The sequence below is a fragment of the Amphibalanus amphitrite genome, unplaced genomic scaffold (genome assembly GCF_019059575.1).
Source record: "Amphibalanus amphitrite isolate SeventyFive unplaced genomic scaffold, NRLGWU_Aamphi_draft 001973F_arrow, whole genome shotgun sequence".
In the NCBI taxonomy this organism is placed as follows: domain Eukaryota; kingdom Metazoa; phylum Arthropoda; class Thecostraca; order Balanomorpha; family Balanidae; genus Amphibalanus; species Amphibalanus amphitrite.
The window spans coordinates 52332-79435 of NW_024883466.1; the positions used below are offsets into that span (position 1 = coordinate 52332).

General features: G+C 47.1%; 1 protein-coding gene across 2 annotated transcripts; it reads right to left on the reverse strand.

Annotated features, from left to right (window-relative positions):
- Positions 1–174: 174 nt before the first annotated feature.
- On the reverse strand, positions 175–26729 carry LOC122375973 (high-affinity choline transporter 1-like). 2 transcript variants are annotated; one of them, XM_043355593.1, is made up of 13 exons: positions 26535–26729; positions 24796–24903; positions 17878–18033; positions 15005–15153; positions 11815–11961; positions 11346–11475; positions 10904–10975; positions 9978–10123; positions 8423–8526; positions 6848–7023; positions 6321–6417; positions 3818–3918; positions 175–2877 (listed from the first exon to the last, which is right to left on the reverse strand). In XM_043355593.1, the coding sequence occupies exons 1-13, from the start codon at positions 26704–26706 to the stop codon at positions 2540–2542; spliced, it is 1896 nt and encodes a 631-aa protein (XP_043211528.1). In that variant the 5' UTR covers positions 26707–26729; the 3' UTR covers positions 175–2539. The 2 variants fall into 2 exon arrangements, with proteins under 2 accessions (XP_043211528.1, XP_043211527.1); XM_043355592.1 differs by lacking the exon at positions 15005–15153 and adding an exon at positions 16786–16934.
- Between the last annotated feature and the right edge of the window lie 375 nt (positions 26730–27104).

Here is a 27104-nt window from a genome sequence, read left to right on the forward strand (position 1 = left end):
AAGTAAACGTTTTTAATAAATTCCTTTACCAATGAAGAACCTGTTTCCATCACACGCGTAACAAAATTCAAATACCTTCGGATTTTGGCATTTTGTGTGTGTTGAGAAACAATTTTGAATTCACCTCCTCACATATTCAATGCGGCAGATGATCAACTTTCTGTTCATAAGTCGTTTTTCTTCTACAAAACAGTGTATTTCTCTTACTCGGCACAACAGCGGCAACCACGACCTGCGTGTCACGTGCCGCAATATTCTACTTTTCAACACAAACTATGCACTACGCACTACACACAATGCACTACGCACTACACAAAGCACACATCAGTATACCCTATACCTATGACACGAATTCGCGAGGTTGTGCTATTCATTGCTTCACGTGACATTCTGAAGCAATTATTTGCACGCTTTGGACCAGACAGAGATTTGGCGAGTTTGAGAGGTGCCCAGGGGTGGAGCTGAATATCTTTGCAAGTTTCAAGTTGGTGGCAAATCTTTACGATATGTTGTCGCACGTGATCGGATGTTCAGGCGAAGAGGAAAGTTTGTGCTTGACGTTGTTTGCTAGAATTGCTATTTCTTGTAGTATAGGGAACATCATTTCATGATCATGTTCACGTGTTAAATGTTTGTCTACCTCCACGTGTAATTAATTTTCTCTCTTCCCGATGCGAATTCATTCAGATAATGTCACGGCTGCCTTTCACCAAGCGATAACATAAAACTGGGACTATGGCCCCGTCGCTATTCAGCTATTACTTTTATACACGTATTTTTGCGACACATATTGCTTTCTCCAACACCGAGTACAGTACACTGACATAGCTACGCTGGCTCTCGCGAGACAGCCGGGATAAACTTCCGACTATCAAATACATAACACCGCGACAGTACCAAGCAAATAAAATACCCTACAATCATCCAGTATGATACACAACAAAACGTAACAACACAGCACCATTTTGTGCTCAGTCGCCTAACACCAACATTTGCGTAACTGTACAGCCAAGCGCAATTACAACGTAATCCGACATTGCGTACGTTTTTCTGACGGGACCAGGAATACTCGTAGAGCCCTGAACAGTCAACATCACAACAGCGAGCTAGCGTGGCCAGCTGACTGTCCGACACAGCGACCAATCAGGAGCGAGATACCCTGACAACGTAAGCAGCTAGAGAACACTGTCACCATCGGCCCTGACGAATCCCGATGAGACGTGTTCTAACAGCGCTGCGCACGGCTGCTCACGCAGCACACAGACGGCCTGAGCACCAATCAGATCAACGAACGCTGCGTACTGATCTATAACAATGCGTTTGACGACAGCTAGTGAACAGCCAACACGAACGCTGATATGTTTACTGGGGCGGAATCGTAGCCTAAACGACTGGAGGATGATAACATTTGATCAATAACTGTGATCGACCAATAATACGATGCTTTATGTCGTACATCGATAATTATACAACAATTACAGTGTATGCAACGTATGAATAAGAACGAACAGATGATATGTTCTCAAGGCATCGGAACGATTGGTAAACGATTCTCAATTTAGCAACAGCTTTATCTAAACAGCAATAGCTTGGTACAACACCTTTTACACAGGTCATCTAACGTTAATTGTGCATTTATATGATATGTTTCTTTCCGGTGGCGTGGCACTTTTGCTCGCATTAGACAATGCGCTTGACTCATTTATGAGAACTTCTTTTTTGAAACAGGTGGTCCGATGTTCTGAAGGTCCTTTACCAGTCAAGAAAAAAAAATGTTAAAAAAAATTGATGTAGGAGTATTTACTCCTTAGAATGAAAACTTTTGAGAATTCTTACTGATGACTAATAACTGAATCGATACCTTTTCGAAAACACGGCTCCTTACTGTTTGCAGCTAATGCCTTCTGCTCCTTTTGTAGCTGCAAGACTGTGTCCTGCTGACTATCTCCGAGTTTTAGATTGCTACGGTCAAATCAATTAGCGGTGAATCCCAAGGGTATCCGCCTGAAGAGACCTCACAACGACAGCTGATCCATCAACTGGTTGTGAGAGCCCTGCGAGGTAGCTAAATAAAAGGAACATTCAGATCCACTTATGTAGAGCCAAAGCTACACCGACGTAGGGTAAGCTTAGGTACACAGTAGCTTTTTGCTCAGTATGGTTGGGTCACATTTGCTGGTCTTTAAAACGGTACGACACGGCTTACTAGCGAATGGTAAGGCAGAAAACCATTACGTTGCTCAGCATGCTGGGCTTAGGTGGACATCAAGCTGGTTTAAAGAAGAGTCTATGTTATGTTCGTAGACTTTTCGCCTGTCTTCGTCGTACTGGGCTCGCTTTGCTCGCTCGACACCTTACTGACAACTAGACTGTGCGCTGAGTCGCCTAGTTATCTCAATAAGGATCTGACGTGCGCTGGAGCCGCGTCTTGAGGCCGCCTGATTATCGAGCATGTCTCACTAGGTTAAACAGATGTAATATAGGACCTCTCCTCGTCATTTTGGTGGAATAAAATGACTCGTAATGCTTCCTCTCTACCTTACAGACTGGTCTGACCGATCTTCCCCTCCTTCGACCCATTCGCCGTGATGATGTTTGCTTTTCTGGCGCTGGACATGCTTCCTTCTCTAACCGGCCCTCCTGCTGCGGCGCTGGAGACACTTCCTCTTCCCCCAGCTCCCTTGCCGCCCTCTCCTCCTCCTGACTGGCTGGTGCTGGTCGTTCTTTTGCGGGTCTTGTGCGTAGCGCGCGGAGGGGCATCCTCGTCATCGGAGTCGGAGAGTGTGAGCGCCGGGTTGACCCTGCCGTTCATCTCATTGATCTCCTCGGTGGCGGCGTACTTCTGGACGGCGGCGGAGTTCATTACCGTTAGTTCACCTGGGAACGGAGCGGGGAGGATGGTCAGGGAAGAAAGCGCGTGGGTGTTTGTCACTTTGAAACACGAAACTGAGGTGTCGTACAGTTTGAATAGACGTTAAAGTATCAATGTTTATCATTGAAAATGAAATGTAACATATTTGCAGAAAATAGGTATGCGTGTAACACGAAGAAAAACACTAAAGTTACACCGTATAAACGTAAAATGTTTTCTATGCCACGCTAATCTTATTACGCTACATCACATTTGGATGAGCTCTGTCAGTGTTCAAAGTATATGACAAATTCAAAATTGATGACAACGGAAAGTTTCCTCCGCTAAGGTGCTGATCGCGTGGCGCGTCATAAGAATAGAAATACGTTTCTGATGGGACATAGTTTTGAATGGGGTCGAGCACGACCATAATAGAACACCCATTCTCAGTATAATTGAGACCGTTCCAGGAAGCCAATTGGCTCCTGAAGCTCGGATAGATGGTCGAAGTTGGGTTAGTTCCATATTGGATTTCGTTGCCGGTCATATTTTTCGAGGCAGTTTTAGATAACGACTTGGTGGATTATTGATATAGCCAGAATGATCGTCGATCTAAGTGATATATCGTCGCACGCAAGAGTATGTAGTTGAGAGTCTTCTACGATTTGTCGAGCGCAATATCGACGAGCTGGCAATGAATTACACTGATGCAACTTCAGCTAACTCCAATCATAGCATGTTTTGCATTCGAAGGCAGTGAACTAACATTTCCCCGTTCAGCAAAGTGGGCGTTGGGAGCTCGTCAATAGTGGCCATAATTTTCCTCCCAGCAAAACTCCGCAGGCCGTCTTTGGAATTCCAAGAATCTCCGAGCCAAGTTAGGAGATAACTCTCAAATGTCGCTGACCGTGCTTCTCCGGCGCCCGCCGCAAAGGAAGTGCTGAACTTGCCGGAGCTAACGCCTACCTTCTGGTGGTGTGGGGAACTTCTGGACGTCATCGGGAACGTTGACGACGCACTTGAAGACGTCCCACTTCGGCGCCAGAATGTGCGACTCGAAGAGGTATCTGTGGGTGAGACGGGGGAGTAAGTCGTAGCTCTACCTCTGAATACTTCTGAATGTTGACGAATTTCTTTTCTGCTTTGGAGTAAATGCAAACATATCAAGGGGTTTTGATATTTGATAGTGTGAGCTAGCCTAAATATTCAGCGAACAAACGATAGCTCCCACATAATTATGTGCTCATGTAAATTCATCGTTTTCAAATGTCCAACCTGTTAGGAAAAACTTTATAAATGAAAAATATTTCTTTTTTTTGCAGTACTAGAAAATTATGAAATTATTCAGACAAAATATCTAGAGTTTCGCACCGTTTCCCGAACTCAACACAACTGCAATGTTTGTGTCATTCGGTGAAACATGGTAACGATCTCGTTAACTATCTGGTGCTTAGTATGTAAGTCCCTCCATTTGCATTTTAAGCGGACAGCAGAGCCTCTTTATCCATTGATAACGACAACTTTGGCGAAATGCTGTGCGCAAAATAGGGCTCCCTGTTATAAATCGGCCAATGATTTTCTACAGATTCTGGGCAACGTTGGTTCTTTCCGTTCTTAAAACCCGCGCCCCGTAGGGGAGGGCCGAAACGGCCCCCCCTGTCCTTTTCGGTCGATATCTCCTAAACGGCTGGAGATATCGCCACCAAACTTTCAGGACCCCTCCGGGCATCAATTTTACACATTGTGACCAAAAATTTTTCCAGAGGCTATGATAGGTTGGCCACAAATGACGTCAGAGTGACGTCATGTTCTGTCATTTTCGACCGAAAAAAGACCTTCGCGAGAAGACCTGTCAGGACTACAGCTTTGATGATACAGAAAAATGATCAAAACATAAAAGGTATAGAATTGACAGGGCTACAAAACTGCTATCTCGAATTTTTGAAATTTTTGAGTTTTGACCCCCAAAAATCAAAAAAGCATTTTTTGGATATATTCGCCAAAAAATCCAAAAAGTTTTTGAGTTTCGAAAAAACCGGAATATATGTGATAGTGCCTACCGTCTTCTATCTACATACCAAATTTCAGATCGATACCTCGGTTTTTGGCCAAGTTATAGCGAAAAAACTGTTCAAAAATGATGACGTCAAATTTTCAAACTCAATTTTTGGCAATTCTAGAACTCGTAGAGCAAAACGAAGACCACCATTAGACTCCCCGTGACGAGCTGCATCGAATCGATACCCATTTAATGCAAAAATATCAACTTTGAAATTTGACCTAATTTGACCTGACCTTGACCTGACCTTCACAAAAACGTGACCTAGGCTGGCCCCAAAGGCTGCCTAACCCACTTAATCGCATTTGTCATGTAAAATGGACCATAAAACATGTATCACACGACACATTCATATTGTGACCCCCGGTGACCTGACCTCGCTGTGACCTGACCTGGTATCAGTGACCTCAGATAGCAAAGTATGTGTTTGACGAACAATGTACCATCGATGGTTTTCAATAAATTACCAATTTACTCGCTTTCACAGCACATTTCTTGAATTGCCTGTGAACGGTGAAAATCTGACCTTTGACCTGACCTGTGACGTCATCGGTTTGACCTAGGTCAATGAAATTTGGTCACAAGGTAGTTCCCGGGTGGGGCTATCGAACGCCGTTTGAATTTTGAAAATCGGCCGGTAACTTTCCGAGATCTTAGGGGGGGCCGAAACGGCCCCCCCCCCCCCTACGGGTGGTAGGGTCCGCCGGTAGCCCTACGGGGCGCGGGTTTTAAAACGCTCGCGGCCGAAAACAACAGCGAGGAAACACAAACAACCGGTCAACTCAGCTCAAGCTCGGGTCTGTCTCAAAAACTATTGAGCCCCTACTTTCCTGCCGAGCCAGCAAACAGTATGATCCTTTGGTAAATGTTGGCTCTGGGTAAACATTGGGAGAAGATAAAACCAAAAGTGGAGATAGTAAATCAATATTAGAGGTTTGTCCTGGGGAAGTGTTCTTTTTCAGTGTAGCGAGACATTAATTTTGCTGGATCTGCTGATTGAAACTAGTTGGTAGGTAGGCACTAATGAGGAGATCAAATGATTTGAATAAGATAATAAGCAATGAATATTAATGAGCTGCGATGTATAACATGTGATGCTGGATCAATAATTCAAATGTCTTTGAAATATCCTGCGTTACATTTGTCTACAATAAAACAATGTTTGGGTTTATGTCTTATTGTCGCAAAAGAGTAGGGCATACAATCACCTTCGAAAAATGTTGAAGCAATAAGCATTTTCGGCATGAAAATGATCTTCCTTTGTTTTTATGTGAAATTGTAAAATTTACGTGAACAGAGGATAAATCTTAAGTAACCATAGTGCTAAGAAACTGAAGATTAACCTCCAATAACAACACTGACATTACCATGACAGCATCCCATTCCACCAGTGACGTCATCAACACTTACTTGGTGAATCGGGAGACGACGATGACGGTAATGCCGCACATGACCATGGCCAGCGTTCGGAACGGGAACATTTGCTCCTTGGTCTCGTAATTATACCCTAAAACACAGAGAATCGTCAGGCGACGTCCGTGACAATCATGGAGCTTGATTCATTTTATAATAAAAATGGATTAATTACGACGGTGTGTAAAAACGTCAGTTTTACCAAGTGCCCTTGTCCAGCGATTCTTCAGTCAGGAAGCGTGAATTTTAAAACTCGCAAGTTCGAATGCATGGCTTAAAAGCCCTATGCATAACAATTCTATTATAGTCACAATTTGAGGAATACAAATTAAAAAGTGAAGTAAAATTAAGAATACCAATTCAATCTATCGGTTCTGCTATTACTAGCTATGTTTAAACATTACACATAAAGTTACCAGTCAACATTCATTGCAAAACCAGATACCTAATAAGCCTTTACAATTAGAAATCGATCATCACATCATTACCAGCCCAATACCAACTAGGACCCATCGCTCACCCACCTGGGTAGAGTATCAGTGGTGGTATTTTCATCACGTCTTCACCTCCGGAGAGGCGCACCATCAGACCGACAATGTACCCGGCCAGCGAGCCGTACGTGTTACAATGGTGCTTGAAGTGGACCACCATGCACAGTTGCGGGAACAGGATACAGTACACCAGATCAGAAGAGAGGCCCCTGTGAAAAAGAAGAAGAAAATATTGTAAAATGTAAAGCCTTCCTTTCTAGCGTCAACAAATGTATCTTACCGGAATTTTACGGAATACGATGCATACCGTTGTGATCGGTATTTCATTTACCGACACGAGTAGTCACGAAGTTGATTAATGCGATTTTGCTCTATTATGGCACTATGACGGCTTTGGAAATTATGCCATCAGTTTTATTGCTCTAGCCTCTAATGACCACGACGCATGATTTACAAGCGGCTCTATTTATACCTTCAACAGTCAGTGCTATTATCACGTTTCTGATGATTACGGAGCGAGCGAAGCGAGCGTAGTCTTTCCTTAGATTAACGGAAATTTCTGAGTATGAGCGGCGGCCGGCCGCGTGAGGCTTATATCTCAGCAACCACTTGACCGATTTACACGCGGTAATTTTTGTAGGGTAGCTTCATTCCTTCTACCAAGTATTGGACTATTCCCGATGCATGTGGGTGACCCCTTACGCACGTGCCACGTGCAAAACGAAGAGGTGTCAGTTTTGTAATTGTTGCAATATCTCGGTAACTACCTGGCCGATTGCGCTGAAAGTTGGTATGTAGGTAGGCATCCGCTAGGCAATGCATATCCATGTGCCAGAGTTGGGGTGCTGCTGCACGTGCGCACGTGCAGGGGTCGTTTCCAGATCTCGAGAACGGCTGGACCGATTACGCTCAAATTTGGTACACGGTTAGGGACCAGTTAGTAGGGTGCCGTGCACAAGTCAGTTGGGAGTTGGGACCCATTTTGCACGTGCGCACGTGCAGGGTGCCGCTACCAGATCTCGAGAACGGCCGGGCCGATTGTGCTCAAATTTGGCACATCGCTAGAGACCGGTTAGTAGGGTGCCGTGCACAAGTCAGTTGGAGGTACCCCCTCGCAATTTCGCACGTGCAAGGCCACCCTCTCGCTCGCTCCGTTAGTCGCCCCAAAAGGCGTTATACTGGTTAATAATGCTTATCGGCCACGATATAACCCAATTATTTTAAATGACGCTAACTGAACCGGAACTCTCCTTCGCTGCATCTCGTCATTGATTGCTTCTATTTGCGTTACTCTGTAAATGAGTGGCCAATTGAACAAATTGAGTTACCGACAACTTCCGGCGATGTCGTTCTTATTCAATCCCGTGTGCAGACAAAAAGACCGCATTTGTGTTAACAGAAAGACCGCATAATCTAATGAATTTAATGCGTCTATGCCTTTTTGGACGGCTGTTGATCGAAAATATCAGCATCTTTTTTAATGATCATTTTAAATATTGAAACGAAATCACTTGGGGGTCACAATCAATCACCATTAATTCATGTGAAATCGAGTTTTGGTCCCAATGTTTGCTTTCAAACGCTCTATTGTTGTATACGTTTACGTACCAAAGTCCGTAAATGGTTGGTATAGTGAGTGCCATTACTGTCGACAGTGCTCCTGTTATGAAGATACCGACTCGCATCACCCAGATTATTTCCGTCTCCGAGGCCTGAAATCACCAGAAAAATACCGTCTTAGCCACCAATTACGGAAAAACACATCAGCAGGTAAATGGCTAAAATAACACGGATGACGGAACTGACAGAAATGGAAGGGCCGACGACAGAAATGACAGAAATATAAGGGCGGATGATTTACAATTTTGCAGGATGCGTGCTGATAATGGCGTCTCTAAAGGTTTCAGGATAAAAATGGACAGGAAAAATAGTATAATATACATCTGTTCAAATGGACAGGAAAATGTATAATATATTCTCTTCAAATGGACAGGAAAAATAGTATAATATATTCTCTTCAAATGGACAGGAACTCGTGGCGTATGGTAAGTACACCTGAGAAATACAGATGCCAAATAACTGTCGGGGAGATATTCGAAACAACAAAGTCCTGACCAGATTACTTCTTAGATTTATCTGACGAGGCCAATGAGGAGCGCGTTCAGAGTTGTTTACGCTGCTAGTTTGGTCAAGAGGTCGTGAAAACACTCGCTCGTTCTACGTCGAATAGTTTTACAAAACAGCAGTGATTTAAAACGTGAGAGTTGTAGCAGAACTAAACAAAGCCATAAAGCTGTGATTGACGTGCCCTTGCAATAAATCTGCATTTTCAAACACACAAGTCTAATCTCAATTTTCTTCGATGCCTTCGCAAACGTTCTATTCGCATAACATTCAAAGATCATTTTTTACTCTAGAAATGTGTCACGTGATACCGATATCGCGCATAATATCTCTAAATTTCTCTTTAGAACGCCTCGCGGCTTTCGCTGCCGTTCCCCGCGAAGATACACGAGCGGCTGCGGATATTCAAACCGCCCTCGTATCGACACCTCAGCCTATCGCGCGTCGAATACGAAAGCGAAAACACGCAGCAACGCAGCCGATAATCGTTTGGTGGGCGTCGAAAACACGCGCATGTTGTTGGGAATGCCACGCTGCTGCGAGAGCACTTAGCGGTGGTGGCACAATGTGTTCCGCTGATCTCAGCCCGCTCTGTTCAATGGCCTGGGGACAGATTGGATTGGCTAGCACCAATCAGAGAGCTTTGTCAGCCAGCTGTAATTGGGCCAGCTGGCGACGCTCCGAGACGAACAGGAGGGGGGGGGGGGAGTGTGAGGTCGAGGTGGAGAAAAGGTGGGAGAACCGTGGATCTTTTTGGGTAATGGGTCGGTAGAAATGTTGGGCAGTAGGTAAGTATTGAACGACCAATTAGAGGAAGATATGAAACAAAAGAGGGTAATAGCTATCACGCATACATACACTGCATAAGGACACTTGCATGGAAGTATGTGCGACTGGCGGCATGGCCAAAGCAAGAAACAGACAACAACAGTGTTTACCGCTATCTTTTTTATCAAACTGATCTTTTATGTAGGACCAAAACAGAAACGATGACAACCAATAGCGTCCCTCCCGAGAGGTGACCGGCGCGTTATCTCACGTTTGGTCGCAGGATCAATTTGTAGACATTTCTGGCGAACATGGACGAAGCTGACAGCACCGAAGAGTCCGCAGATGACATGACAGCGGCTGAAACGCCGCCCAGGCCGAAAAAGCTGACCGCACTCGGAGTCAGGTATTGCAGAACTGGAAACGGAAGAGAAAAAAAAAACAGATTACACGACCATCTCTCATCGTGTGGACACCAATTCCTTCATATCATTCATTGTAGAAAAAAAAACATTCAGTTAGTTACCTTCGAATTTAGTGCGGTTATAGCCTATAGGGTGAAATTGCATTAGTCTAAGAGTCCCCGGCGTTATATTTCGTTCAAATGAAGCGCGGTGCTAGCTGCTCTGACCAAACAGAGAGGAGAGTGGCCTTCCTAAAAGTAGCCACTTAGCATGTAGATGAAGCTGTTGCCAGTGGATTTCGTTAGCTTCTGCAGACGCTGCGGAAAGGAACGGCGAGCTCATGCATTGCAAATTCACTGCATGGTGCTTTCAGGCTGAGATTAGGGATAAATGAGAGTGAGAGTGAGAGTGAGAGTGAGAGTGAGAGTGAGAGAGAGAGAGAGAGGGAGGGAGGGAGAGAGAGAGAGTGAGAGAGAGAGAGAGATAGAGAGAGAGAGAGAGAGAGAGAGAGAGAGAGAGAGAGAGAGAGAGAGAGAGAGAGAGAGAGAGAGAGAGAGAGAGAGAGAGAGAGAGAGAGAGAGAGAGAGGAAGGGAGGGAGGGAGGGAGAGAGAGCGTTTCTCTGCAATGGATGCAGAAACGTTTTCAAAGCTTGTGCTTAGCATGCACATCAGCCCTTTGTAATACGGCATATGTAACATATGTAACAATTCAGACAAGTAAGTGCTTGTAACGATTAGATAGCTGTGGAACTCTCCACACTAACCACAGACAACATAATCCCATCCCACTCACCGATCGGTAAAATCATGGCCGAGTGAGGGGGAACGATCGGCTTGGCTCCAGGATACATCGTCTGGTTCCAATCTGTCAAAGAAAAGAAAACGTTATTTTTGAATCAGTAAGTAGGTATTATTGTTTATGTAGTGGGATAGGACAAATATATACATATAGCCTGTCTCTTGCATTTCATATTCGTATTTGTTGCGATCAATAGCGTATGTCTTGACGGATAAATGTAATAGTCGGTAAATCAAAATGACGTTTCTGTTATTGTTTCATAACCTTTGCAGTTTCAAGACACTTCTTATCTTTCCATCAGTCCTTGCACATGCCTGTGTAACTCACAAATACAAAAAAAGCAAAGCATCGCCCCTTCCTCTGTTCTTTATTCCCTGGTCGTATCCGCCAGTGACGTCAGATTACACCCTCCAGTGACGTCACCATTGTCTCTCACCGGTCGATTTGGCGATGACTCCGACCAGAATGGGCGGCACGGCCATGATGACACAGCCGAAGGCGGCGATGTAGGACAATATCTGAGCTTTCTTGCCACTCTTGCTGCTCAGAACGCGCTGGAAGTACACCTGCGGGAAGAAGGGATAAGTTACATTAAATTTTCATTCTGAAGAACGTGATGATCGAGGATTCAATGAAAGTCATTACTCGCCTAGTTTCTTTTCTTTCTTTGTCCGAGACCCAGCTCACCATAAACGGGCCAAAACCGAAAAACCTTGTCCACATACCTAGGGAAATGTTTTTCTACGTCACAACCCAGTCGTACCGAAGCGCGCTGCGCCATCATATTTCAGTTCCGATATTCCGAGTTCCACCATCCTTTAGCTTCGGATCATTTGACCTTACAAACGTTTTAAATTCCTATCTCGTAACAAAATCCAGCCGTGACAGATTTTGTCGATTCTCACCTGCCACGGAATGCCTCCAAAGATGAGCAGCAGCGAATAGTCGAAATAGTAGCCCCATTTGCCGTCCACGGAGCCAATCCAGTCCATATCTTCGGGCTCCACCTTTCCCACAGCCTCATGGTTCCACGCGAATGGGATGCAGAGCCACTGTAGAGACGGAAGAGAGAGAGAGAGAGAGAGAGAGAGAGAGAGAGAGAGAGAGAGAGAGAGAGAGAGAGAGAGAGAGAGAGAGAGAGAGAGAGAGAGAGAGGGAGAGGGTTGAGGAGTTAATGATACGCAGATGTTTGTGGGCTGGATAACATTCGATAACGAAATAACAAATGAATAGCAGTTACATCAGTATGATTTTATAAAATCCACTGCTGTAAAAGTAACAGTAGCAAATCAGAGGAATGCTAAGCCATAATGATTATCACAGATTACAGTTAATGAACACACAATTGTTTTACGCTATCGCTGATCCGCTTGTGCTTCCATCAAACTTATGCAACAATTGTAAGAGTTTAAGGACATATGTTGGAATACATCTAATTTGCATGCTTCTTTCCTTTCAAAATGTCGCACAAAATCTTCATTTGTTCAGATCATCTACCGAACATAGCAAAAATAAATGTCATGCAAAAACTGTAATCTATTTTTCACATGCTGTTCCTTTCATTCATCATGCTTCCGACAGAAATCTCATGCTAACCTATGTTTGTAATTGTACAATATACATTTAGTCATAGCAGAAAAAGAATTGGGAATGTAAATGTTTTACGATGATTCATTTTCGTAAAAACATGTTTATTTCGGTACTTTGGGATGTAATTGTATCTTTAGATCGCTTAAAATTGATGTCCAACACTTGTCTTGTACTTGTTCTGTGTGGAGTCTTGTACATAGGTATGTCCTCAATACACCACAAACCCAGAGTTTAATTAAAGGTAGTGTGCCAGCTTTCTTGGACCGTATGGAGTTAATGGCCCAGATAAGGAGAACCGGATTTTTAGAACTTATCCATACCTTCAAAACTCATGGAAACGTCTTAAATTCTTCAAATTTTGAGTACCCCAGTGCGAAATTCGCCCCGACGGGTTGTCGGTCGTACCCCAACCACATTTCACACCACTATGAACAATAAATGCACACACTGAAATCGCTATTACCGATATGCTCATCCAATCAAGTTTCGATAAACCCGTTCATCATCATCTCCTGCGGTTTCGAACACGCCTGTTAGGTGGCTTCTGATGCTCGTCGAGGTCGGAATTTCCAAATACGCGTGGTGCGTCGGGCCGCGCGCTCTGACTTCGGCCAAGAAAAATGCGTCAGCTGATCATTGTCATTTCTGCCACTTGCGTGTGGTGAAATGGGGTCATAACTTATAAGACGGCTTTTTCATATCAATTATTTTACATAAAATCATATTTCAAACCATAAATAATGTTCGACAGCCAAATAAAAGAAACAATACCAATACGGGCTTACAGTTTAAGGCTCGACATTGTGTTGTCTACGATTAGACAGCTGATAACTCATTCCCGTACGTCGTATGGTCGTAACACTATAATGACCTTTGCTTATTGTCACAAGTGCGCCGCATTCGCGATTGTTGCCCGACGCCTGTTTGCAGGTGAGCCCACTACAGTTGTTATACATATCTAAAAACCGAAAAACTTTTAGGCGAAAAAGGCACTATTCCAGGCCCATTTTTGATTTTTTTTTTGCGATATTATGTAAAAACAGAAGCTTCTTATCCTAGGAAAAATAAAATGGGAAATCTTTCAAAGGTGGCACACTACCTTTAACTATCACAGCCCTAAGACATCACTTGAACGCCGCTAACTAACCGCTCGGCAGCCCACCTGACGTGTCCTCACGCCAGCCCCCGGGGGTATTCGCCGGTGGCGGGGTGCTACTGCTCACGCGGAGCTATTTTTGGAGCGGAGGTGCCTGGGCCCGGCTGACACCTGGCCAGTAGACGCTGGCCAATCGGCGACTCCTGCACCACCACTACTGGGTCAATGCCGCTATTGATTCCGACCCGCCAGCGATCCCCCATAGACTCCACACCCGTCTGCCGCCCCTCCCCCCCCCCCCCCGGCCGCAGCGCGAGGGAAGGGGGAGTGCTCCCCGCCCTACGCCTGGTGTGGTAAGGACGGGGTTGAGGGTCTACTCGATTTCCGATATGTGGGTGTGGTAGCTATTGTGATTTCCGGAGTGACATCCTTGTGGAAATATTGGACACAAATGTCGGGTAATTGCAACAGACCAAGTAGGGTGTATGCCGGGGCTTTTAGAAGCGTGGGTGAGACGTGGGAGGGTAGAAATAGGCACAACCTTAGGACAACAGTGCTGTGGGTGGGTGTGCTATCCGACCAACTCGGAGCCGGGTTTGCTGGACGCTTGCTAATGATTCACTGATCGATGATTGTGCCATGTGCCCATTTCAGCCAACATAAGTGGATACTGGATGGGGTATTGTTCCGTGAAAGGTCCCATATGCTAATGTTTGTAAATCCATGCTACGACTATTCATTGTTTGACATCTTTCGAAATGTTAGCTTATATGTATAAAGAAAAATATGTCATAAGTTTGAAGCGTCAAATTTAATGATCCTCTCATCACGCCTTGCATTTCATATGCCTATTTTTATAAACACATCTCGTGAGCGCATAAGTAAATAAGGAAATGAACGAATTGATGAATGACGAATAAGAAAAAATGATGATAATGCAGGCGGTTGTGCAATGCATAAAAAGGATAATAATGTATGAAGCTCGAAACAGATGGAAAGATGCATGCAATGGAATTTGAAAATATTAGCCCAATGTAGTACCTAAGATGGAAGGTATATGTATATTGCATTGTGTAAAAGGAAATAATATCAAGCCGGACCAATGCTGCCGACATTTTAGAAATAAAAAGCACATTGTGATGAAAGATCACTTAGCAAAGGAAGAACACTTAAGACCCTTTCGCAAGTCAAAACAAGACGATAGTAAAATGTAACCGTTCTTAGATCGAAGCGAAGAATGTTTTTGCAGAAAACGCATTCGTGCGAAGGGCAAACACACGGTGCTGCAGCAGAAGTGCTCTCGAGAGTCAAGAGGCAATACAGATGCCGAAGGGCTGCAGGAAAACCCGAGAGACGCAGGAAAAGCTGAAGACGCCGCGGAAAGCCAGGCCGTTTGTTGGACGGCTCACCAGGCCGAGGAAGATGCAGATGAGCTGAACGACGTCCGTGTAGGCGACGCTGTAGAGACCGCCGAAGAGCGTGTAGAAGACGGCGATACAGGCGGAGAGGATGACACTGGCCTCGTGGCCCACCTGCAGTATGACATTCAGGGTCGCGCCTGCCGGATGGGAGGTCAATGATAGTGTTGGAACGTGCGAGACGGTGCGTTTTGAAAGGATGAAGATTGAATATTGAAGAGGTGTTTCTTGCTACGGAGCTGTGAAAGTTAGGGCTTGAAGAAACTTAATCAAGCTGATTTGAGATGGTGCGCCTAAGATGTTCGAAAGATGATGGGTCTTGAAAAACTGTGAACGATCTCCTGTGAAAACCAGGCGAATGCAGTTCTCCAGGACCTGTGAACGATCATTAGTGAAAAAGAGGTAAGAAGAAAAACAAATCTATGGAAGACGGAATACTTGTTCGTGTTGTTGGCGCCTCGACATGCGTCTGGAACTTTACAAGCTATACAAAATTAGATTAAGATTTATATGTTCCGGACGGTGCAGCTGCTCTGAAATAGCCAGACTTCTTGGTACTGTTGATGATTTCCACCTCTCTGGAGAGCCACAACTCTTCATATGAAGCATCGCCACGTCTCCCAGCGGCCATGACTTCTCCGTTTCTGGTGTCCCAGGTGTCGCGAGGTCGGGCGGCCACACGTGACCCAAGTTCAGAAGTGGCGGAGCTGCGGAGTTTCCTATGGAGCAGGTGGTTCCATGGTCCTGCGAGAGCATGTCCAGGTAATAAATGAGGCGGTACCCGGAAGCCGCAGTCAAGATCACTTGTGAAAAATTGAAGAAGCCGGCAGCAGACATTTGCGAAATTGTGTAGAAGCATTGAGACTGTTGCATTTTGGCGGAGTGGATGAATAAATGGCACGGCGTTCAATGTGAAATCGACGAAGTCATTTCAGTTTGGGTCAATCAGTCATTTACTGAATAAGCTATGCTATTGCATAATAATTTCACCACGCATCTTTGCATTACAACCTAGATAAAGTAGAGGTGACAGCACATGATTGAAATGATGTGATTTTATCATATTTCAATATAGTTGAGGCATTCGCGCATTATCTTTAGTCTGATCATGTAACCCTGGCGGATCGCCGTAAGTGCACAAATAAATACGGCACGAGACGAGGTAAGAATGAAGAGAATGTCGTTAGAAAGTCGTGAAAAAGTAACTTCGAGAGTGAGATGATATTTCCAGCCGGCTCGGCTGGCCAAGGCACTGATGCTTCCTGTGCGCTTTTCGCTAAAGCACTAAAAGCGATAGACAGTCTTAGATTATAAGGCTATATATAGTCTTGGTTTCCTTTTGATTTTGATTATCTGCACTGGTTGGTTTTGATTTTAAGGATCCTCAAGGACAAAGGAGGAAACGTTGATGTTCCACGTGAAAATCTAATGGTGTTGTGTTTACAAATATGTGTGTAGCTGTTTTAACCACTTCGGATTTGTTTTGATTGGAAAACCGTTTTGGAAATATCGATTTCCATTACATGCAACCAGCTAATCCGGCACTACAAACATCTATCCATCACGCACAGTCACGCGCGGTAGAACGCCAACTTAACTATCAGACATTGATGGATCATTGGATCTCTCTGTTTTCTCAATTTTCTCCCCTTTCCTCTATTCTCTACTCAACTAATAGAACACCGAAACTACCACTCTAACACCATCTCTAAAAAGCACGGATCGTGCGGTGGGATTCGAACCCGCGGCCTCGCGGACAGTGACGCGCTTACCAGTCCTAAGAATATACAGAGCAGCTGAACGACGTCCGTGTAGGCGACGCTGTAGAGTCCTCCGAACAGCGTGTAGAATACGGCAATGCAGGCGGACACTATCACGCATAGCTCCATTTCCCAGTTGAGAATCACGCTGAGTGTGGCTCCTGTATTGTGGCAAGGTTTGGGGAATTACGGGGCGTAGATGACGCTGCGGTATAGTCAGCTGATGATGACGTTATCAAGTGCAGACTGGGCATCTTTAGTGCGGATAGAGGTGCCGGTAGTCTTGAAGGTTTTTAGCAATCACTTGCAGCCTGGTGTTTGGCATTTTAATTGATATTATTATGGCTATGAAATGAGACTTAAAATGTATTCATGAAAATACGTGTGGCGTCAAGATCCAATTCATGTCTAGAAGCAAACCAATGCAAGCGCCATCAAAAATCGTGTTTCATTTTACAAGTTGGGCTGTATGGGATGTCTGTTCGTCTCCGTCATCTGTTCAACAACAGCTCAGATGAGTGAACACTTGTCATACAAATACTCACACGATATTAAATCAACGAATTTACATTCAGCACATTAACAAAACCTGACGCATACGCTGTGCCATCTGAGTGCAATTTTCAGTAGAATTTTCCGGGAATGTACAACTTACGAGAATTTTCAGCAGAGCTAACACGAGGACATTGGTTTGGAAGCAGAGCTACTTAGTAGTCAAGCTTTGCTATTTCTGCTCTTGTACAACTCCTATTAAATTTTCCTTCTGACAGTGACTAATGTAAGACCACTAATAAGTCCTGTTAAGATGCCATCAGACGGCCTGGCATCCGAAGAATGTACTCAGTCGATTAAGGTATGCACGATATTTCCCTTCTGCACGTTTATAACCCGCTAACAACGTTTGACTTAATTCTAATCTAAATCCCCTAGTCTTTCTCTAAATCTAAGCCGTTGATCGCATCACGCAACTTTAAAACAACCTACTAAATCCTTCACAGACACTCCACGAAAGTTCCCAAACCATCCCATACATTCACAACCGCGGACCTTTACGTGACCTTCACGTACGACCTTCACGCGACCTCTGTGTGACCTTTGACCTACCGAGAGCGGCGAGAGTGGCGGCTGACCAGAACACCTCTCCGAGCAGGGCCGGGATGAAGAGCAGGCCGCCCATCCTGCCGCCGAACACCTCTTGGAACGGGTCCAGCATGGTGACGTAGCCCTCCTCGCGCATCTTGTTGGCGAAGAAGATGCCGCCTGAAAGGAGAGGTGATGATGCTGGTCAGTTGAGGTCAGTGGTACTGTGGCGGTGGCCGGTTTTGGGTGATGACTATTGTTGAGATACTGGTCTGGTCTTGTTTCCCATCCAACAAAATATATGCTCCCCACAACTGTGTTTTTTTTTCGTGAGAAAGAACTACTCTTTCGTTTCTTTCGTAAATTGCTCGCACTCTTATCTTACATATGTGAATTTGTATTCCGTGAGAGGAACTTACCCCCACAATCTCATCACTAACGGTGTTGTGAATTTAGTTGCGACTCGCTATTAGATCTGCGTCGTTTTGTTGTCTTGCATTTAATTGATGTCACGGATGTGCGAATTGGAGTTGAGTGTTTTTGCCGCGTTGGGAGGTGCGGTCGTGGTGAGCCACACGTGGCTCACCACGACCGGTCACGTGTGACCTTTGTCAAGGCTGGTATTTTGCGCCTTATTGTTGTTGTCGGCTAGTTTCGAGTGATTCTGAAGTCTGAAGTTCTTGATCGGACGTTTTGTTCTTTTTTGGCTGAAATCGATGCTTGAAGTATTCTCTTTTCAACATGGGTTTCAATACAGAGTGTGATTTAATTCGTTATATTTGGTGCCGAAACGCTCGGGAACGGGATCTTTGATTTTCGTTTTGTGATCTCGCGTCAAGATGAGCACTGAGAAGCTTCGAAAGAGAGCGGCAGCGCGAGGATGGATGAGTCGCTGTCGCCGTAAGTTGGAGGAGTTGCTCGAGTGCCAAGATATTGATGTAAGCGCCCTTCAGACAGCTAAAGGTGATTGTCAGAAAAGACTGGCACTGTTGGATGAAGCACAGTCAGAAGCCGAGCTCAGTTTCCCTTCAGAGGCAGAAATGTTAGATGATATTGAGAGTGCTGCCGAGTTCCGAGAGGGGATAACTGATGTGCTGAACAGAGCTGATGCTGTACTGAGCAAGAAGCCCTCAAGTTCCTTTGGATCCTCGCAAACAGGCCACCTGCAGCTACCCAAACTAGAACTACCAAAGTTTGGAGGAGATGTGCTGCAGTGGCAGACCTTCTGGGAGTGTTTTGATGCCGCAGTGCACAATGCTGATCTGCCTGAAGTGACCAAATTCGCTTACCTGAGATCATTCCTCGTGGGTGAAGCCAAGGAGAGTGTTGATGGCCTGCCTCTGACTGGAGCAAACTACAGCAGTGCTTGCGACCTGCTGATGAAGAGATTTGGGAGGAAGGAGGTGGTTATCTTCTCCCACATTCAACAGCTGCTCTCTGTTCCGGAGGCGTCATCCTCGAGCGTCCCATCCCTTCGAGAACTTCAAGACCGTCTTCAGGTCCACATTCGCAGCTTGGCATCACTGGATGTCGGAGGTGACCGTTACGGCATTGTTCTGGTCCCTCTGATTCTGTCGAAGCTGACCCCAGACATTCGCCTCGAGTGGGCCCGTGAGGGCTGTGGCAGGGAGTCGGACCTGGATTGGCTGATGAGCTTCCTGTCTGAAGAGATCAACCGCAGGGAGCGATCCTGTGCGTTCAGCAGACTACAGGTGGCGTCTGCTCGAGAGACTGCTGCGTCCACCGAGAGTCGACCGAAGACCACAAACGGCCCTCAGCAAAGGAGGAAGAAGGAGCCGCGTGAAAGGGTGCCAGCAGCAGCAGCTCTGCAGTCAGGAGCGAGTCCGGGGTGCCCTTTCTGTGGGCAGACACACCAGCCTGAGGTATGTGTCAAGCTTCAGTCCCTGTCTGTCCCCGAGCGTAGAGATGCCATCCGACAGGCAGGACTGTGTTTCCGCTGCTTGCATGCTGGGCATGCTGCACGAAAGTGTGGGGCAGTGTGCGCTGAGTGTGGTGGACGGCACAATGTAGTGTGCTGTTTCAAGCTACATGGAGGGGGTATGCAGCGCGATCAAGGGGGTGCGACAGGAGCCAGTGATAGCAGTATCCGTAGCAGTGGCTCAAACCCTGCTCAGCATCCATCCCTGTCATGCAAGAGTGGTGGTCTAGAGAGGAGCTGCACAGTGCTGCCCACCGCTCGTGTAACTGTAGTAGGTCGCGGCGGACAGCGAGTAGAAGCCACTGCGCTTTTCGATACAGGTAGTGATAGGACATATGTCAGTGACAGGCTCGTAAAGTCAGCTGAGCCCGAGTGGGTAGGCTCTGAGACAGTATCCTATGCGGCATTTGGAGGGACTGGCTCATCTGCTGAGCACAGAGATGTGTACCGAGTTGAGATGTTTGGCTCCAATGTAGCCTCTCCGACAGCCCTTTCCGTTCAGGCTATCAGGATCCCTGTGATATGCATGCCACTCCAGCGCCCACGCATGCCTGCTGCTGTGCTGCAGTCCTTCAGTCACCTGGAGCTGGCTGATCCGCCCTCTGACAGACAACTGACTGTAGATTTACTGGTGGGGCTGGACTGCTACTGGGATCTGATAAAACAGGGTGAGATTCGGCTGGAAGGGGGACCCGTGGCGCAGGAGACCGCACTGGGGTGGATCATCTCCGGTAAGGTGAGTGCGCCAGATGATGCTAGGACGGTGGGCAGCGCCACAAGTCTGCTGTGTCTTGGTGACATTCACGAGCGGTCTCTGAGACGGTTGTGGTCCCTCGAAGGGATTGGGATCAGTGAGCCAGAGGAGACCGATTCTGAGGTGCTTACCCACTTTGATGCATCTGTGAGCAAAGTTGATGGTAGGTACGAGGTGGCGCTGCCGTGGAAGGCTGGCAGCGAAAAGAAGCTCCAAGAGAACAGGTCCGCCGCTGAGGCGCGCCTGTCGGGTCTGTCTCGTCGGCTGGATAGAGACCCAGAGCTGGGAGTGGCCTATTCGGAGGCACTCCAGGAGATGGAACAGGCGGGTGTGGTGGAGGAGGTTCCCTGCCACGAGCTGGATGGTCCTTATCCTTGCTTCTACCTGCCTCACCGTCCTGTTGTAAAGGAATCCAGCACTTCGACTCGGGTGAGACCGGTATTTGACGCTTCTGCAACCGGTCCCAATGGTGTCTCGCTCAACGATTGCCTTGAGGTGGGACCGTGTCTGATTCCCAGTCTTGTAGACGTGCTGCTTCGTTTCAGACGCTGGAAGGTGGCTGTGACGGCGGACATCAGCAAAGCCTTCCTGCAGGTGGGCCTCAGGAAGGAAGACAGGGACGCTCACAGGTTCCTCTGGATTCATGAGGGTCGGAAGCGGGTGATGCGCTTTCGAAGGGTGACCTTTGGGGTCAGCTCCAGTCCGTTCTTGTTGAACGCGACTATCCGCCATCACCTTTCAAGGTATCCCTCCTCTCGCGCGATAACTGAGATGCTCGAGAACTTTTATGTTGATGACCTCCTTTCGGGAGCCGACTCTGAGCAGGAGGCGAGCGCTCTGCTGACGGAGGCTCAGGCCGTGATGGCTGACGCCAGTATGATCCTGACGAAGTGCACGTCAAACAGCTCAGTGATGTTCGACAAGGCTCACGCTGCCTCTGGCACAGGCGAGCTCGAGAGTGTGAAGGTCCTGGGGGTGAGTTGGAGTCCAGCTGAGGACGTCTTCTCGTTCGAGGGCCTCACTGTCCCTGCTGATGTGTCTCCGACCAAGCGTGTGGTGCTGAGCTGCATAGCTCGGCTATTCGACCCCTTGGGGTTTGTTGCTCCGTTCGTGATGGTTGCAAAACGCATCTTCCAGGAGCTGTGGAAGCTCGGTATTGGGTGGGATGATGAGCTTCCCTCGGAGTCCAGCCTGATGTTCATGGAGTGGCTGAAAGGTCTGGAGCTGCTCCAGCAGATTCACATTCCCCGCTGCTACTCGACTGAGGGCTGGAACCGTGGTGCTGGCGTTTCGATTCACGCCTTCGGTGACGCCTCTCCTAAGGGCTACGGGGCAGCGGTCTACCTCCGGATCTCCCAGTCAGATGGCTCTGTTGAGGTGACCTTGGTCATGGCCAAGGCGAGGTTGGCGCCACTGAAGAGTGTTACTCTGCCACGACTTGAGCTACTGGGAAGTCTGCTGGCTGCACGCCTAGCCGTTCTTGTGAGGCAGGCTCTGAGGCTTCCTGATGACACAGAGACTCGGTGCTGGACAGACTCGATGATCGCACTAGGATGGATCCGTGGCGAGCCTAGGCGATGGAAGCAATTTGTTGCAAATCGAGTGACGGAGATACAGGGTCTGACCGCTCCGTCGGACTGGTCTCATTGTCCAGGGGAGGAGAACCCAGCAGATCTGACGACCCGCGGAGTATCGGCTGAGTGTCTGAGCGGATCGGAGCTGTGGTTCCGTGGTCCCAGGTGGCTGGCTACGCCTCAGGCTCGTCCCGGGGCTGATGAGTCAGTGCCTCTCGTGTCCAGTGAAGAGCTGCCGGAGGCAACACTTCTGTCGTGCGAGCTGGATGATGCCGGTGTCTCGGTGATTGGGAGCGCCGGCCTCCCAGCTCTGGTGACTGCGGCACAGAGTGCCCCAATATTCGACTGCAGCCGCTGGTCGTCTATGAACAAGGCGGTCAGAGTGGTGGCTTGGGTGAACCGCTTCCGCCACAACGCGCGGTCTGGGCGTCACAATCGGTCCACTGGCGATCTCTCGGCCGAGGAGTTGGTGGCGGCCAGGCACCTGCTGCTGCGAGAGGAACAACGGCTGGCCTTTGCAGCGGAGTTCAGCGCCTTACAACGGGGCAAGCCAGTACCTAAAAGTTCGAGGGTATACCGTCTGTCCCCCTTCATAGGCGACGACGGGCTCCTGAGAATCGGGAGCAGGCTTCAGGAGTCTGAGTTGACCAGTGAGGAGCGACACCCTGTTTTGCTCCCAAAGGGACGGGTGGCCGAACTGCTGGTGTGGGACCAGCATCGTATGATGTGCCACTGTGGTGTGTCTACTCTGATCACTGCACTCCGAGCGGCCTTTTGGATCGTGGGTCTCCGCTGCCTGGCAAAGCGCATCAAACGCTCGTGTTTGGTTTGTCAGCGGCAGGATGCTGTCCAGTGTAACGAGCCGGCGGCGCCGCTCCCTCGCGACAGGGTAACCCGTGCGCCGCCGTTCTCGGTCACAGGAGTGGATTTCGCGGGGCCGATTTTCGCGGTGGACTGCCCGCAAAGAAAGTTCTATGTGTGCCTATTCACCTGCGCTGTGACACGCGCAGTGCATCTGGAGTTGACAGGATCACTGTCACAGGCTGACTTTTTGATGGCGCTCAGACGTTTCGCTGCCAGAAGGACTCTGCCGTCAGTTATCTATTCAGATAACGCGCGAACGTTCAGCGGAGCCGATCAGCTGATGCAGCGGTACTTTGGACATCTCGCTCCCCGGTGGAAGTTTATCGTGCCAAACTCACCGTGGTGGGGCGGTTGGTGGGAGCGACTGGTGCGCTCCGTGAAGGTGGGACTCAGGAAGTCGCTCGGCACAAGATGTCTCACTCAAGTGGAGTTGAGACTGTGCTGACTGAGGTTGAGTCATGTGTGAATTCACGTCCACTGACTCAGGTGACTGACGCGATCGACTGCGAGAGTCCACTGACGCCCAGTCATTTCCTCACTGGACGTGGCGCCGGCTTCCAGGCCAGGCTGCTGGAGGATCCAGAAGCGGTAAGTGGTAGAGCGCTCTCCGACAGGGCTAGGGTACGCGAGAGGCGTCTGAACCGTTTCTGGACGGTCTGGAGGGATGTATATTTGCGGAACCTCCCTCACTCAGTGCGCAAGTTTTCGCATCAAGGTCAGCTACAGCCGGGGTCGGTGGTGCTCGTCAGGGAGGATAACGTTCCCCGAATGAAGTGGGTGATGGGGACCGTCACAAAGCTGTTCCCTGGCAGAGATGGGGTGATCAGGTCTGCTGAGGTTCGAACCCAGGGAGGGCACTTGAGGACCCGGGCAGTCCAGAGACTCTATGACTTGGGACTACTCGACTGATGCCCTCCACCTGACAGCAGCAGGCAGCGCGCTCCTCTTCTTACCTCTGTCCCCTCATAGACAGTTCGAATGAGAAAGGGCTGGACGGATTGAGGCAAAATAGGTTTGGATTGTCAAGGCAATCCAAAGGCGGGGAGGATGTTGTGAATTTAGTTGCGACTCGCTATTAGATCTGCGTCGTTTTGTTGTCTTGCATTTAATTGATGTCACGGATGTGCGAATTGGAGTTGAGTGTTTTTGCCGCGTTGGGAGGTGCGGTCGTGGTGAGCCACGTGACCTTTGTCAAGGCTGGTATTTTGCGCCTTATTGTTGTTGTCGGCTAGTTTCGAGTGATTCTGAAGTCTGAAGTTCTTGATCGGACGTTTTGTTCTTTTTTGGCTGAAATCGATGCTTGAAGTATTCTCTTTTCAACATGGGTTTCAATACAGAGTGTGATTTAATTCGTTACAAACGGTGATATGATGGTAGCTTCGCACGAAGCTCACGACTGCAGTTTAAAACTTCCATCAGCTGTGACCTATCAACCATGACATTGGCCACGATTTTGCCGGGGCTATTCTCTTTCAAGAACCTTTTCGTCTGACTGTAATTTTCTGTGGCACGCCAACGCCCCATATCGTGGCCACTCCATCCCAGTATGACAGAAACTATGATTGCTCGGCTGGGTTTCGCCGGATCAAAGGGCATCCGTGCAGTTGTCACGTGCAGAAGGGATTATAGGCGAGCGGCTAGGAATCGCTTCGAGACTCAATAAAGAAAGAAAGATATCTCCATGGCCTTCTTTTTACTTCCGAAAAGTTCATATAAGTTGTAACATTTATAGAAGAAGAAAAAAAGATTTATTATTGCGGTTTGGAGAAGTGTGCCTTTTTTGGCGCACAAACGCTCTCAAATTTACTCACCGAATACGAGCGAGAGAGCATATCCGAACGGCGCCTGGCACCACACGATGCCCTTGTCGAAGATGATTTCGGCTGTTCCGTTTATGTAACCACCGCCCACCCATGTCGCTGAAACAGAGAAAGAAGTGTCAGAAGGAATGCGATAAGTTTTCAGTCGTTAGTCGTGCATATATTAATGTCAGCAGCGTGCAATTAGGGATGCATGATCATTGATCAAGTGCTTAGATGCACATTATAAATGGTTTTTGATCATCGCAGGCTCAGCTCATAATGCGCGCTTATATTTTTTTTTTCGGGGAGATTTAAGCGCGGATAAACGCGTAATATGACAGCAAGGTCCCTGCTGGCTGATCCATCAAATTTCTGCGTTACAAATACACCCCAACATCAATGCTCGTTCAATGGTCAAACATCGAACGTGGCTAGTGGCCCTAAGGCCATTAGCCGGCATTGGATTCCGGATAGTATCGATTTTATTTTAGAGCTGACGTCAGCTCACGCCCGACGCCATTACTGGTATGATTACGATGCGGAAAGAGTTGGACACCTAATCGAACTCGTTCTGTGGTTGATTGATTTAATGAAGCCAGGCAGAGGCATAAATCAATTATGACATGAATTTTACGTAATAAAACGTCGTAACTAATTAGAAAAGTGCAGCCAATATGTGTTAGCTATGGAGGACGGAGATCTGCAATACTGATAAAAAGGAAGTTCCCTTCTTTTTATTAATATTTAAACACAAGCTCAGGTGTCGTTAAATATTTCGGTGGTTGAGATGTAGGGAATCTAGCCATTTGTAGCACTAACGCCAAAGCAAGGTTCTGACGTCAAACTATACGGAAGAATGTCGAATGCTAAGAGTTTTATCAGGTTTGTACGGCTTTATTCCAAGGTTTTCCACCATTTTTACCATTTGGTAGAAAATAAAACGGAGAGCTATGCATAAAATTATCATTGTCCACAAGGCCGCGAGTAATTGGACTGCGATATTCGCTGCAGGATGTATCATGAAAACTTCATGGTATTTTTCCTCACAATCGATACGTGGGCCTGGGCAGCATTTTCATATTTAGCTGCTATTGTTTAAGCTAACATGGCAACATGCTATTGAAGAACGCATGATTTTCTGCGTTTTATTTCAGAATTTGTAGAACTTATACCTACAAAACATCGTTTATTTCAGTTGTTGTGGATGTTTATGAATTATCGAATATTAAATTCATCCATGCAACCGCAGTTCCTTCAAATGATTTGAAGCATTGATGTCTAGTACCGCATGACGGCTACATGCCAATGCTAGAGTAGCACATAAAAGCGTGCACGGCACGTGCTGTTATCATATGATCACTTCAGCCATGAAGTTGAAACGGATTATGTTGCTATGAAATGCTTATTTACGAAGAACTAGTGTAACATGAGTGTAGCGTAATCATCGTGACACTCGGAATATGGAGGCCGTCTATGCACTCTTGAACTTGCGGGCCGTACACTGTGCATTGCAATATCAATGCCGTCTGAACTTGCTGCAAAATGCACTAGTGTTCCGTTGCAAGGTAAAGTTTTATGGAGTGATGGCCTTGATGGCAACATTATCTGACTCCGTTCAGTCTACATTTACAAGGGTTTTGGTGTCCATGAATGTCCAACGTCGTAGCCAGTAACACAGAGCAGCAACCAGCACGAACAGCCCAAATAACACAGGACCCAGAACGCACCCTTGCGGCACTCCTTCTTACCGGTCATAGTGAAGATGCCGACGAAGACGCCGATGCTCCTGCCGGCGAGCATGACGTCCTCGCTGTCATCTTCACCGGGCGGCTTCTTCTTGCCTGCCCAGATGCCGACCAGCAGGATCAGGACGTAGAACACGATGATGCTGATGACACCCCCGATGTTGAAGTCCACCATCTGGTGACGAAAACGGCGGAATATTTTTAGTTTAGAGTAGGTGAAAGTTAAGAAAGATTCGTAGAAAGGTCTGTGCTAGGACTGATAATCCCGGGACTTTTTGGCAATCCCGGGATCCCGGGATTTTAGAAATGCAATCCCGGGATATCCCGGGATCCCGGGATTGAGCAGTTTTTATTTTAACCTGTCTACAAAGCAGAATTTTCTTGCAATATCGTATGTATATGGCGCATCCTTACCATCATAAACACAATACCAGGCATACACCTTCATCCCGAACAAATATAAGAGCATGAATGACATTGATCATTGTATTTCTTGTTTATATTTCGAGTCAGGATACAGTAGACGTGCCTACGGATTGTGGTCGTCTGACCAGCAGCATGTCCTGGTCACAT

Coding starts and splice junctions, on each gene's coding strand:
- LOC122375973 (XM_043355593.1), bottom strand. CDS start 26,706: ATGGTGGACTTCAACATCGGGGGTGTCATCAGCATCATCGTGTTCTAC. Junction 10,976..11,345: donor AGTCATCGCCAAATCGACCG/GTGAGAGACAAT, acceptor TTTCTTTGACAG/ATTGGAACCAGACGATGTAT. Junction 10,124..10,903: donor GGCCATGATTTTACCGATCG/GTGAGTGGGATG, acceptor TTCCGTTTCCAG/TTCTGCAATACCTGACTCCG.